The following is a 15,225-nucleotide window of genomic DNA, read 5'->3' as shown; positions in this document are numbered from 1 at the left end:
TTTACATTAATTTACTTTGACATGGAAATGAAATGAAACAAAGAAAGAGGAAGACAAAGAAAAGAAAATGAAAGAACGACGTCGGACCGTATCTCCTAAGCGTGTCTCACAGCTATCCTTGTCACGAGGCTGGAAGCAACTACGTTCTTTATACGTCTTTACGACGATGACCACGTAGTGAGGACTGCCGTCAAAATAAAGGAAATGAAGGTCGGTGGAAAATCATTGCATGTCGAGGAAAAATTAATAACTCGGGTCTTCATGTTTGTAATAAACTTCTTCTTTAAAAATCCGTTTTTGTTTGTTTGTTTTTGTTGTCAGCTACACGAAGTGGGAGTGTCCTAGCGCACTCACTCTGTCGTGTGATCAGCTTTTTACTATGCTGACCACTCAAAACCCTTTTAGCAGCCAGCTGAGAACTTTCTTTGCCAAAGCAAACAACAACTGCCAGACCTTCAGTGAAGAGAGACAGAAGAGGCAGCTTAGATTAACATCCCGGAGGTTTCATAAATGATTCAGTTGTGGAGAGTTGATGTCAACAAATGTCCGCACCTCCAGTTAGTCTTCTACTTTACATCGTTTCGCAAGAGGCACTTGAAAGACAGGTTTTCAATTAGAATTGAGACTCCAGGCTGGTCCAAATGCATGATAATGTTCGAGCATGGTTCAAACTTCAGAAGACGCAGACTAAGGAGTTCATGTATGTGAAATCAGGTAAACAGGTAAAAATTCTCCCCCTCCACACACACACACATCCACCCACCATCAACACATACACTCGAAAAGACAGGTATGATTGTTAGGTTCATAGTAGGCACGGCAATAAATAAATTAATAAATAATCAGAAAAAAGTTTTATAGAATAAATTGGCCTTACCTTCGATGCGATCAGCAGACAGCTGGTGTGTCTGAAAATAGAAAGAAAAAAAAGTCGTGAATTCCTGTGAGAATAAAAATTGTGTATTCCTAATGACACAGCTATTACATTGTGTTTACGGCCCGCAATTTTCTTGTCTGCCATCTCCGTGTTTGCACAATCGAAGCTCTGCGTAAACTTCTCTCCGAATCAGGCAAAGAAAAGCAATAGGTGACGCTCACCTGGCGCAACGCATTATAGACACGTGACAGCAGAGGTGACGCTTACCTGGCGACTGTTATTACCGACGGGAGGGAACAGAGGTGACGTTTACCTGACAAAACGTCGTTACGTGTGATACAAGCAACGTTTACCTGGCAAAACATATGTCAACAGAGACGATATTTACCTGAGGAATTATGCAACTGAAATGTGACATACAGGTGACGTTTACCTTGCGAAACGCCTTACGGAATGTAGGCAAGGTAGATGACTTTTATCAATAAAACTTATTACAGACAACTAATTTACTTATAACACCTTTACTATCAGAACCGACTGGCAACAAAAAATGCAACAAAATTTGCCTGTCGTTAATTTTTGGCCGAGGAAAGTTTGCATCAGTCACCTTCCCCCACAAAAAACCTATTTCAGTAATTAGTTAATTCACGTTGCAAAGTTTGAGGGGTGGCCAACAGTGTAGTGGACCAATACACTCGTTTGTCACTACTTCAGAAAGAAACCCTGGGTTCAGATCTCGTCTTGGGACACTCTTGGAGGTTTTCTTCAACTACGATTTTCTTTCCCCTCCCTTTTCCTCTCATAGTGAGAAATCCCTTCAAGGTAGAAGCACTTTCCCTCCAAAGAAACCAAGTAATGTTTCAAGTCTGGTCAATGTTAGATTATTCTTCGATTTTTGTAAACTTATGTACGAGGTGTATGTAGCAAGATATCGCGAACACAATAAGGGGAGGGTGTTAGTTTTTAAGAGCTACATTCCTCCGATTTGCATGTTCAACAATACTTTTTGTGTGAAGTGTCTTTTTTTAATCAAAGTAGTTATAGCATATACCTTCACTGGAATATAAAGCTTTTTTCGATTGCGGGAGTATTAGAAGAGTATAATCAGATCAGGAATAATAATAATAAAATTTGTTTGTGTGCAGCTATTTCAGTAGCGTGATTTAATAATAGATACGCACACACAAACACACTGAAACGAAGCATGCATGTGTCCTAAAGTTTATTCCAAGCCCACATGGTGATCAGGAGCGCGAGGCACCGAACTCTGGAAGTCGAACCTGAAGCATCCTCGACCTACTTACCAAAGTCAGGCTCCCACCTACCTGGCCTCCTCATCAATAGACGACTGCAGACTGACTACACTAACAGTTTACAGTCAGGTGGGAATACATTTGCCCGAGGGTGTGGCTGGGTTAGAACTACACTTTCATGTGCACAGCGCATGCGCAGGAAGACCTGCCTTCATTCCATCATTTCAAACATGACTGTTATCTACCTGTCCCTCAAGAAAAAAGTGATTACACCGCGCAGACTGGTGATAACGACTGTTATCTATATATATATATGTGTCCGCTGAACAGGAGGAAGATCTGTAAAAGACATCTTCCCTTGTCGTTGAATTCTATAAGATGCTACAGCTGTTGGTATGGGCGGATAAATAATAATTTTATTCTTACTGTACAGCGATGTACTTGCGAATGTTGTCAGAACATCCATAGTTTAACAGACTGCTTTGAGATGAATAGTGTGTGTGCGCGTGCGTGCGTGCATAACCGAGAGACCTCGTACATCTATCTCTACCTACTCCCCTCCATCAATCTGTTCATCAACCGTCACCGAGGTCTGTAACGATTCTGTCTAATTAGCTACAAATACTGTTCATGCTTCAACTCACTTAACTCGACCTTCTCAAATCCCTTGCTGCCTGCAAATTTCAGTCGGAATTTTTTTTTCTTCGTTATTTCGTCCTCGGGAAGAAAACGATCGTCGTTGCCACTCTGTGACGTAAGTCTCTAAAAATAGCCTGCCATCTCGACGACACCCGCGCCATGGAGAGAGCTGTTGAGAATGTATGTCTTCTGTCTGCCGCCAGACCTACTTTCTGTGAATCACCACAAACATATACCCACGGATCATTATTAATTACTCAATCATTAGGATATAATTGAAAATTCATTATCCAATCTATAAGACATCTCAGTATTAATTATTATTCACTGCTAAATTTTTTGGGGGATGTTGGACTGGAGACTGACATGTTCCATTCCAGAGCTTTCTTTGCAAGGTATCTGTGCCTGGAACTGACATTTTCTCAACAATTGGAACTAATTTCGTCTTGATGACAGCTGACAAAGGAGGGGCTGGCCCACAAGCTGTGACGACGCCTTCGTCTCATTTACTGTTGACGATGGAAGCCGGCGATGACAACTTCAACACGTAGTGTCACCAGGACCAAGCGGTCCCTCCATGTGACCTGACCTCCCCACCACCCCCTCACCTCCCCGCTCACCCGACACCCAGTGGTGCTGTCACTCCCGGGTACCTTGCATGTAGAGGGCGGGTGTGGAATTGGCGGTGAGTGGAAACTGTTGTCACCGCTGTGGTGCCAGGAAATGACACGACGCTGGCGCCACCAGGCGGTGCCATTACCACAACCAGAGTTAGACCCAAAGCGAGGCTCTATCTGTCCACGTGTCCCCATGGCTGTGTACAGCACAGTGCCAGCAGGAAAAGAAGTGTGTGGGTGCGCGGGGTAACACATACACACTTAGTCTACAACCGTTTTTTGGAAATCACAAGAGCAAAAGGGGAGCTTATGGGGTGGCCATGGGAGGAGGAGAAGAGGGGAAGAGATATAACTGAATAAATAAAAGAATAAACCTAAAGTTGTCGGGTTTGAAACCTTTGCTATACTTCCCCGTCTTTTTTTTTTTTTTGTTCCCAAAGAAGTGCTGTAAGTCTGACCCTCCATAGGTCACGGCATTTCGTCTGGGCTGCATGGTGTGTGCAGCAAGCTGTCTGTAGGACTGCATGGTGTGTATGTCTAGCTGTCTGTAGGACTGCATGGTGTGTATGTCTAGCTTTCTGTAGGACTGGTGTGTCCAGAAATGGTGAAAGCAGCGGATGTTATCATCGCCCAGTGTCTACAGTCGGACTACTGCTCACTGTCTATAGCTGGACGTGCTACTCATTGTCTATAGTTGTACTACTCCTCACTGTCTGTAGTAAGACTACTTCTTGTTGTCTATAGCTAGACATACTTGTCATTGTCTACAGTCGGACTACTGCTCACTGTCTATAGTAAGACTTCTTCTTGCTGTCTATAGTTGGACTTACTTGCTGACTGTAGTTCCAACACAACAGGCTACTGTATGTTTGAGTCACACTTGACTGACCACGGGCATCTGAAGCCTGTCTTGACTTTCTCGTGACACCATTCAACTCGCCCCTCACTCTATGGCTGCAGCTTTTTAACTCATTCCTTCTTTCGTTTCTTCTTCCTTTTATTTACTAAATTTTAACCAAGAGAAATTTTCTTTACAAACTATTTTTTTCATTTTTCTGTCCTACCTCACTTTCTGATCGTATCATTACCATTATCATCACTTTCTTTGTCGTCAGCAACATCGCTCAATCAATCATTTTTGTTTATGTAAGCCACCCGTTCAAAGCAAACGCTTTGGGCTCACCAAAAAAACATAAGAAGAGTTCAAGCAACTTGTTGTTCCGCTTGAGCGCCGTGCAAATCAACTCGTCACACAAGAATGACTTCAGTTTACAGGAACGCCCGTGTTGACTATAACAACATGGTTCCTGTATTTTACTCTGGAGATTATATATATATCTTATAATGTTCATTTTACCTCGATGTTACCTATAGCTTCTGACTAAAAATAAATCTTCTACACAAATCGGGTTTTGTCTTTGTACGTGTTGGTGCGTGTGTGAGTGAGAGAGAGACAGAGAGGAATTAGGGAACGAGTCCATGGAACCAGTTACCTCCGAGGCAAATCGGAACAAATGTCACCGACTGACATTTTCTGTGATACGAAGCAGGTGGAGGTGGAGGACGGGGTGCATAATGTTCACGACACAAGTGGCCAGGCAGCTGACGTGTCAGGTCGTTGATGGTCTCATGGTGGTGGAGCGCCGGAACTGCTGCAACCATCAGCTGCCAGCAGCCTGCAATCTCCCTCGCGGAGAAAATATGATACAGGGGCGCGTGCCGACATGCAATCAATCAAAGAACTAAGTCCGTTACAAAAAGAGGAAGTAGACGTGAAAGTGGTCTCCCCTGTCATCTACTAAACTGATGTGCAGATGTTTCTTCGCTCTCCTCCTACAGACCCTCTTCTTCATGGTTTTTTCTTTGAAATTGTCACTTAAAAATGTCTTTTAAAGTTAAATTTTTTTTCTTGTGGTATTTCCAGTAGAAAACTGAGCAAAATAAAGTATTTTCTACACTCACTTTATGATGGATTCCGAGTAAGTCATCAACTTAACGGTTTGTAACTTTTCATTTTCTTTCCTTTCTCTCTATCAGTGGGGGTGAGGGGAAGGGGTGTATGTGTGCACGAATGAATCTTTTCCCTCTCCTCGAAATATTGAACTGTTCCAACCCTGACTACTAAGGGGAATATATAACAAGAGAACACACCCTACATGATATTGTAAATATCACAGCTTATGGCAGATATATAAAGAGTTATTTCCCCGAACGATAATCATTCAGAGCTAGAAAAAAGTGAAGCAGTAATTATCTCTCTCCTCCACAAGAAGAAAAGCTGTGTGTAGAGAGATGTTGCACCCAGCTTTTCAAGTCATTTCATACATAAATAAAAATATGAAAAATATATAAAATGTTGCATTTCTTGAAAAAAAATTAAAGAAAAGAAAATAAGAAAATGAAAGAAATCGGGTTTCCCACAGCACGAGCTCTTTAACAGACATTTCCTGACCTCGTGGAGCAGAAAATATATTTTTTCTTGTTACTTTCACAGAAGTTCATAGCTTCAGTTTGTAAATTTGAAAGCACAAGTTAAATGAGATATTCGAGAATAAGGAAGATATCAACGTGCGAGAAAGAAGGAGGAACACACATTGAAGCAGTGTACAGAGTGAGGAGATAATGAACAACTAAATCATAAAAAAAGACAAGAAAAAAATAGTTTACATCTTTGTAAAAGGGTAGACTGTTTTTTTTCTGTTTCTGTCTGTCCAGCTACCTATTTCACACATTGGTGTGTTCCGTGACGTACCCTTACCCACGAGGTAACGCCAGTTCCAGAGCGTTGGCCTGTCCATCCACACAGTAAGTGACAGGCCAAAGTTCATTTCACATCACTCTGACTAAAAACACTTCTCAAATTAGCGAAATCCAAGCCTTGCAGCACCGACATTTAACTGGTGCTAAGAAAGGTCAAACCCATTAATTTTCCGTTAAAACTTCCAGCTGCCCACTGAATGTGACGTAACGCATCTCCGAGCAGCACGTGACGTGATGCGGCGATCAACGAACATTTAAAACTTTGTCTCAAAAAAGCCTGTGTGCGTACGTGTGTGTTGTGCAGCGGAAATTAGTCAATATTTCCTCATCGTCATCATCATCATTTATCATCATCATGAAATGAATTGCCAGTTGCTGCTGGGGGTAGCCATTTTTCGTCGTATCCGTCGTTGTCGTTTGCGTCAAAACCAGTAAAACTAAAACCAGACCTCCCTAAGGATAGACCACACAGATTAGCCAAGGGGTTGACGGTTACAAATGTTCATCAGAGTTCAACCTTCATTTTACTTCCGTCAAACCACGCAGTCCATCTGAATGCTCTGCTGTCCTGGTTCTGCTACTTGACGTCACATCCGGTCTGCGCGCCCACTCAGTGTCGCGGTAATATGTCGGAGACAGGAAGAAACTTCTAACTTCCGGCGCCGAGGGAAATCACGGAATGGCAGCCCGGCATCACGAGGTCCGCAAGGAAGCAGGTCGGGGCCGACATTAGGGCCCTGAGGTCGCATTTCACCGAAACACAATTCTGTAAAAATATTTGTTGTGGTGAGCAGGTGGCGGGGTGAGGTGGGGATGGAACCCTGGCCGTTTTCATGGCTGACGTCAGAAACAATAAAGATTGCTGGCAGGCATTACCACGACATACAGCAGGCTAGCTGCACTGCTCACCCGATGTTTTCTCGTTGTTTTCCAGATTTTCGACGGGCGAAACAGATTAGAGGAAAGAAAACACATCACTAGGAGTTGTTGCGCGTCCGTGTGTGTGTGTGTGTGTGAACGCTCGTATGTAGGAGAAGGAGATGAGGATGGGAGGCGGGCATGAATGGATGGATTAGACAAACAGATGACAGGATGCAGGTACTCGGACGAAAAGATTACCCACCATACACAATAAAACTTTAAAACCAACCTTTTCCTTGAAGACAGTCGTTAGCGACTACATTAGACATTTCAGACGATTTCTAACCCTGTTGTACTTGAGAAATTAAATTTCAATCAGATTAACTAAGGCTGAATGAAAAAAAATGCACTTCATGTTTTGGCAGACGAGCCGGTCCAAAGACATCAGCGGGATCTGTGCCCATCCCTGTTCTATAAGAAACCCTCCTCCCAGATGTCCTCTATCTTCCTCGTTACTTTAGAAGAAAAATCAAAACTCAATCCAAAACAAACAAAACAACAAAACTCAATCCAAAATATAGAAAAACAACCACAAAACTCAGTTCAAAACATACAAAAACATCAACAAAATGACATTCGTCTGCTGAAAAGGAGGTAAGATCGTGACAGTCAGTCCTGTGTTCCTCTCTATCCTATCTTTCCTTTTCCGCTCTTTTGTCTTCCTGGGAAATGTAAAAATGCTTTATTCTACTGGAAATAGCTTTTTTCTGCTTGCCGTTGAAAACTTTGGAGTTGCAGAATAAGGAAAGGTCATGCATGTGCGCTGGCAGGCGGTCGCTGAGAGGAGAGAGAGAGTAACGGGTACGGGTGGGTGGGGTGGGGACTGGTGGAATGGGGTAGGAGCTCTCAAACGAAGATCTGAAATTGCTCATTTGCTCTGCTCCCGTGTAGTTTGATTAAGGTGAACAGCCGACTTAAACGAGTTCTTTAATTGTACAATCAGCTAACAGGTTTTTAGTGCTCGTTTGGTTGTCTGTTCCTCCTCTTTCCTCCTGCTGCCTGGACAGAGAGGTTCTGACCGCCATACCAGAGATGTTAGTCATAGTGCACGCATTATTCCTCCTAAACACTTCTCCTTCCCTTATCCACTGCCACAGGTGAGTCCTCTAGGGCCTGCTGAATCTTCTCTTTCGTCGTTCTCATTAACAAGTGAGGAAGCGGGTAGCCGAGTGTTTAGAGCACTGGTGTCCGAACTATCAAGCGCGCGGGTTCGATACCCGATTAGCGCAGCAAACTTTCCCCAGTCTACCCAAATGGAGGTAATGGGTACCTGACTCCATAGTGGAGATGGACACCACCCTCACGTAAAGCTGACCCCTGGAAAATGAGGTCACAAGAACCTCGTTCTCCTACGACCTGGAAAGGTTAGGGGGCGACCTTTATATTACCTTATTACTTCAGGTGTACAGTTAATCTCAGCTTGGTTTCTTACTGCCCAACGAAATTATTTCCAAGCCGTCATTGGATTTAAAGCTTGACAAAGCATCTAAACTTTTCTAGATACTCAATAACCGGAAAAGTTCTTTTTAATTTTATCTCTCCCTCTCTTCTTTGTGTCTGTAGCCGTTGGTCTGTGACTCCTGCAGGTCCTCAGTCAAGCACCTTCCAGCTTGTACTTTTATTCTCGTTGTTTATCGCTGGCTGTGGAGAACGAGGCTGGTGATTACGGCCTAATTGACCATCCAGTGTCTCCTCATGCGATGGCCTGGGGACTTGCAGGCGGCTGGCAGCTGCGGACCATTAATACCCGCAGTGAGACCGCCATCTGCATCCCGCCGTCAGTCCGCACGCCACGCACGGCCACGCGCATGCGCACTCGCAAACTGTTGTTCCACGAGGAGTGCGAGACTGAGACTGTCCTGTCAACACTGGACTTGTTTGTTTTGTTTGCACGTGATCCGCACGTCACCACCACTCTCGCCAACTACATCCCTCGGGAAACTGCTTGAGTCCTGTCTCGCTGTGGCATCCATGGTCTTTACATCTTCATCACGACATTGCTTCAAAAGAGAGAGAGAGAGTCGGACAGACACACTAATGACAATGACAGTTTATAATGACTATTTTATTGATTCACACTCACACACAGCTTTGTTTGGAACTAGTTTACCATACCGTAGCCAATTAACTGAAATTTGTCTCATGTAGTTGAAATCGGAAGGTGAGGATGCACTAGATTTAATTTTGTCAGAAAAAAGTGTCACACGAAAAAAACGAACACCCCCACACACAGACATACACACTTTTCCAGTTTTTCTAGGGTCTTGTACCGAGCTCCAAAGAGGCGTTTGACAAAAGCGAGGCTTGTGTTGTGCTATTGATGAGAACCGTTAGGGTGGAGAGGGGAATAATGGGTCAGAAAGCCTTTCATTACTGGCATCGCAGGAATCTGTGTTATTTCGCTATTGATTTACAATCCAGTGAGTTGGGCTTGATGAGGAATTTTGAATAATAAAGTGTTTGTCGATACAAAGTTTTCAACTCTGACCGCCATCGCTCATACAGACCAGCTACGCATGCGCGTACTCGCAATGACTCTGTATACTCGTATTCGCAATGACTCTCCACTTACTCGACCAAATGAGTCCATCTTGAAGCTGGCATCTGTATTCAGGTTGTTTACAAATAATGATAATTACTGCACTTTTTTCATTATTTGTTACATGAAAACGTTTACACCACTGGAGCTCGTGTGTTTGCTTGAGTGTGCGCACGCTTGTCTGTTTGTGAGCGTTTGAATATCATAAGTTCAGCATGATAAGCAAACCAAACACATTGTACAAAGAAGATGAATGAATTTGTCTCTCGAAAAGATCTTACTACTTATTACTTTTGGAATCTCCGAGAGGTGTCATTACTTCGTTCTTTGACAAAAGCACGGGAACAATCACCTTAGGTCACAACACAAGTAAGCCAAATATTAAAATAATAAATATTAATTCAGTCACAGCTGATTTCGACCTAAAGTGTACAAATCAATGATTGGCAGAATGAACTCTGAGTGTAGGAGGGGCCAGGACTCGATGTGAAAGAAACGTTTTCTGGAAGAATCCTGTTGCGCATGCTGGCAGCTCACCTCCTCTCAACATGCTGCCAACGAATGAGCTAGGCTTTGAATTGTTTAAATGGCACTGTGTGCTTTAGATTAACTCATTTACCTTGCTGTGCGATTCATCAAGGCACTAAACGCGGTGTATACTTGATTAGGGGTCTATTTTACTAACGAGCAACATGCTGCCTTTTGACGAAGCCCGGCACGCCCCTCGGTGAATGACGCTCGTGAGGCGCCGGGTGTTTGTCCCACCCGCAAGCTGTGCTGGTTATTAACCCATTAACCTGTGCGAGCTGCTCAGGGAAACGATGACGTGTCAATCGGGGCTTGGGTGGCGAGTAAACCTACCCTTCATTCCAGATGGTTTTCAATTCTTTTAACTTCACTCTATGTTCAGAGAATTCGTATCTGCTCTCGTCCTTTCTATTTCTTTCTGTCGCTTCAGTGACTGGTGGAGTGACAACCAACCAATCTACTGAACTAGTAAAAAAATTAATCAAACCACCAACCAATTAATAACTACTTGATTAATTATTCTATTTTAATAATATGAGCTGAGAGTAACCTCTCTCTCACGCGCGAACACACACACATATACTACATATACATGTATACAAAATAACAACATGAATAGTTTCAGAACAACAGAAAAGTAAGCAACATCATGTCCTGGACATCCAGCGCGACAAAAGCCCTCGAATGGCGCCATGCCTGTGCGCTCAGCTGCCTCTGACACGCAAGAGTTCGCTCCCAGGGGACATCAGCGAGGGACGTGAAGTCTGGTAAGAGCTGGTAGTCGTCCCTTGGCGCCATGGGAGGAATGGTCCACGCGCCAGCTCCTGCCTGGAAGGGTAGATGTTGGTAGGGTGGGGTAGACAGGGATCGATGGTTACAGACTGCACCGGCCTTTCATGAATGCCGCCGTACATGTCACGTGACGCACAAACGTTTTATGACCATCCCCGAGAGGAGGAAGAGGAAACAAAAGGACACAACGAAACAAAAAAATCATACTGGTAGGAAGAATGGAGGTAAAATATGAAACACGCATGGAGGCACCCACGCAAACACAAAGTGTGGGGGCAGCGAATCGTCAAAGATTTTAAAATAAAAGTGTGGGTGAGACAGGGCGAGGGTCACACCAGACAAGAAGAGTGAGTGATTCTTGCCAAGAAGTTGCCCCACATTAAGTTAGCTCGTTACTCCGTGGACTGTGATGAACCACACCTACCCCACTTCTACATCTTTCAGCAAGTAGATGCTTCATCGACGATAAGACGGAAGGTCATGGCGTGCTTACGTCCCTTAGTTGTTGTGCAGTCACCGTTTGTCTCTTGTCTGACCACAGCGACCTCTGCACTGTCCATTGTAATCAAGAACTTAGAGTAAGACTAATAAGTCCCTAATATTTATTGCCTGCACTAAATACAAAACTTTCTGCTTGTGATCACAGCCCCGCAGTAAATATAAACGTCCACAGGAACAGGCCGTGAAGCGCCAACACTAGAAATAAAAGGTCGAGGGCCATAAACACTCGTTTGACACTTTTGCCGGAGTCGGAATTCTGTGATGTTTTTAATTTATTGTGTTTTTTACACTTGCTTTTGCACATCGTATCAAAAAACAATGCATTTCGCTTATCCATTATTGTGCAAATGCGACCTTCTCGTGGACAAGTAATCTGTGTGTGGGGTGGGTGCAGTGGGTAGGGTGGGGTGGATGACATGTATTGATCAGCCAGGACAGTCATATTGTTGTCTCCTCCACACCATGTGTGATAGGGAGCGGGAGGGCGCTGCCTGCTCGATGGCTAAATCAACCAAATCGACCATCCGCCAGTTGTGTGTGGATATTTGTATGTGAAGGTTACTCAAAGTGTGATGAAGTGTACAGCAAGCATGTTACAAACTGTTACAAAACCTCCAGTCGAGCTCCTTTCAGAAAATCTTTCAATTTTTTTTCTGTGGGTGGACACTACTTTGTTTCAGGCTGGAGTGAAATAAATGTTAAAACTGTGATCACAACCTGTCCTGCAAACCTATTTTCCTGCTGGCGGTTTGAAAAGTCGGTCATGACAAACCGTTCACATTATGCATTCATTCCCCCGTCTCTCTCTCACAAATAGATATTTGATGTGTGTGGATAAACTGTACTGGCGCCTTGTAGTACTAAAGCTCTGATAGGACACATGAATAAGTCTGCACCAATGCCAGACATTTGTATTAACAATGCAGTAGTGGCGCCATGTTCCGATGTCAACAAAGTCCTGTTGGCTCTGAGTGCTTCTATCAACCAGCCTCCGGAACACGTGACTCGGTGTGCGCACGCGCATCCACCATATGGTATCTGGGCAAATGATGGAGGCAGGTACTCACGACTATCCTCCTCCTACCCCCGGCTTTCTGATGGGTCCCCCGAGTCGGGTGGCCACCTCATTGCGCGAGATAACCTCGTTCATCATTCATCATCTCTCGCGTTATCGCGTTGTCAGCCGATGCACACCGAGCCAGCGCGACCCTCGAGGTGATGCAGGTCGAGGCCGTTGTTTCCAGTGGTGGTGGAGGGAAGGTCGTGGGGTTGGGGTTGACGTCTGCTTGTCTCAGCAGGCTGAGTAACGGAAAATTAATGGAGTGAGTCGCAGGTTGATTGATTCACACAATAAACCACTTGTGCCTGGTTCGCTTCACGAGGAATCCAAAATACAGTAGCCAGGTGAAATGTGTTCATCGCATCAGGGGAGCGGGGTTGTCAAGGGACACGGAGGTTCCCAGTCGGGATCTGGCTCAGGCACACTTAGGTTCGCTCCACATCCTAAAACCTATTTCGCGATCATGGTCGAACCTGGATTTTTCCCTTGGAACGAAGCTGGAATCGACGTTTGTCGCTGATGTTCTTGGACCAACTGCATCCAGGAAGGATGGGCAAAGTACGACACGAACTTTGACCTTGTCCAACCCTTTGTCCGGGACGGGAGGGAGTCGGCGTGAGGAAGGGGGTTGGGTAGCAGATGTGGTGACCCGCCACAAAGGTTATAGCTGTGAGATTGAAAGAAGATTAGGAATGATTATCTCTGTCACCAACACATGTGGTCCAAAAGATGCAGAAAGTCTCCCAGCTCGAAGACCGTTGTGGCCAAGAGATTCAGCTTTGGTGGAGAAAACAAGAAACTGGAAAGAGATCCCCCCTCACTCAACCGCCGTGTTGTTGTTGTTGTTGTTGTTGTTGTTGTTATGTTCGTTACCTTTTTTAAAACATTCAGGTTATATTTTATAGGTTTAGCGTTTAATATCACTTTTCTTCTTCTTCTCTCTCATATTTCTGTTTCATTTCCTCCAAATGTTTTCAGTGTACTTCTCTTCATTTCTATCCTTTGTTATCAGTCTCTTCCTTCTGTCAGAAGCGGTACTGTCGCCCCGTGCAGTCGTCTTCAGATCTCACCCAGACACCAGGTTTCCAGCGCTGAGAACTGACTGAGCCATGAAAATATCCCATCATCATTGATCCGTGGCAAGGGAACATCAAAGGAGCGGAAGTTGTGTGGTCTGCCCCTGCCTTTGAGTTGTCCGCTCACAATCCTTTTCTTCATCACCGACCGCAGTTGACTTGACGACCGTTTCCTCCTCCCCAACCCACCCGGGCTTCACCGGTGTGACTTGGCACCGCCACCCTCCATCCTGCTTCTGGTAAATGTGGGTACATTGTGGCTCACACCTACATACTCATGGGTGGCCTCTCCAGCGTAACACGCTCGCACATTACTGTACACACACACGTGCACTCACATATCCCTGTTTACACAAACACACACATACACATAAAATTAGTCTGGAACTAAACCTGTCTTCGTTAAAGTCTGTCGGAGTAGGAACACACGCCCGCGGACACGCCAAGTCGACGATCTGCGCATGCGCATACATTCTGGAATATTTTCAGACATCATACTTGCATGATGATGACTTTTTTTAACATTCGATGGTAGGAAAAAAAAAATAGACGCAAACTCGTTTCGAGAGTTATTTTCAGAAGAAAAAAGACTGTCGCAGTGCTCAGAACTACTTGCTGCTAACTGCCACTGTAGTCATGACTGCACCGTCTGACGCAAATGATAAGCACGATGCAGAGATCGATGAAAAAAACTGCCGTTACATCATGACGCAACAAGAACCTGACAAAGGTGAGTGTGGAGTGCGGGTAGCAGACGATCCACGTGCCAACCCAGCCTCCACCCGATAGAAGCACAGAGATAAGCAAGTCCACACGGAAATGTAAGAGCTGGAAGGAAAGGGAGGAGAGGATGAAGATTTCAATGAAAGGTCAGTTTGAATGGAGGGAGATCAAGGCAGAATGATCGAATTACACGCAGAGATGTTCGCCAGAAAGTAATCACACCGGTGAAATAAAACTTATAGTCGTCTTTATAGTTTACTCCTGGACTGATGACAAAAAGCAGCTTTGGTAGACTAGAATACCACTAGAGGCAGCCATTATGATTAGTTCTTCCACGGAAGCAGAAACTACGGCTAAACGACTAACGGAATCTCAAAACAGGAAACGGAAAGAAAAATCAAGTAAATGGAGAGAGAAAAGGAAGCAGCCAACCCTGTATAATAAGTGCCACATGCAGAGAAAGAGTAGCGTGCCTGAGACGAGATCTGAACCGAGGACAGCCAGTCCGTATTGCAGACAGGCGCTAGAGCTGATACTTCAATGATACTGAGCAATACTGAGTGACATACACGATATATAGACAGGCCAGGTATCAACCTCTCCCCGGGGGGCGACACATGGTCCATGAGCTACAGGAACATGTGTATGTATGAAATGACGGTTAGGTACTCATGCAACGCAGAGTGAATCTCACTCACTCTCATCTCATAACAAAATGCAGGCTCCTGTAATTCAGCCTAAGCAACTCTCATCCAGCAAGGAGGCGCAGATGATGCCACGGAACAGATGTAAATAAAAATAAGAGGACACGACAAATCAATAAAGACTGTGAGAGGAATAAAGAAAAGTTTAAAGTAAGGGTAGATGTATAAACGAAAGAAAGCATGAAAAGCGGAAACTGGATGTGTTTGTCTTTGCTTCCGTTTGTGTGGACGGGAA

The 15,225-nt window shown here is 44.5% G+C and overlaps 1 protein-coding gene across 1 annotated transcript in view; it reads right to left on the bottom strand.

Annotated features, from left to right (window-relative positions):
* Positions 1-15,225, bottom strand: part of LOC112570481 (calmodulin-beta-like) — a 38,928-nt gene that overhangs the window by 19,738 nt on the left and 3,965 nt on the right. Inside the window, 1 exon segment of the mRNA XM_025248914.1 lies at positions 878-908. Within this exon segment, the coding sequence (XP_025104699.1) occupies positions 878-908 (31 nt within the window).

This window comes from Pomacea canaliculata, linkage group LG8, assembly GCF_003073045.1.
Source record: "Pomacea canaliculata isolate SZHN2017 linkage group LG8, ASM307304v1, whole genome shotgun sequence".
NCBI lineage: Eukaryota > Metazoa > Mollusca > Gastropoda > Architaenioglossa > Ampullariidae > Pomacea > Pomacea canaliculata.
Note: the sequence above shows the minus strand (reverse complement) of the source record. Positions and strands in the feature narration are given on the sequence as shown.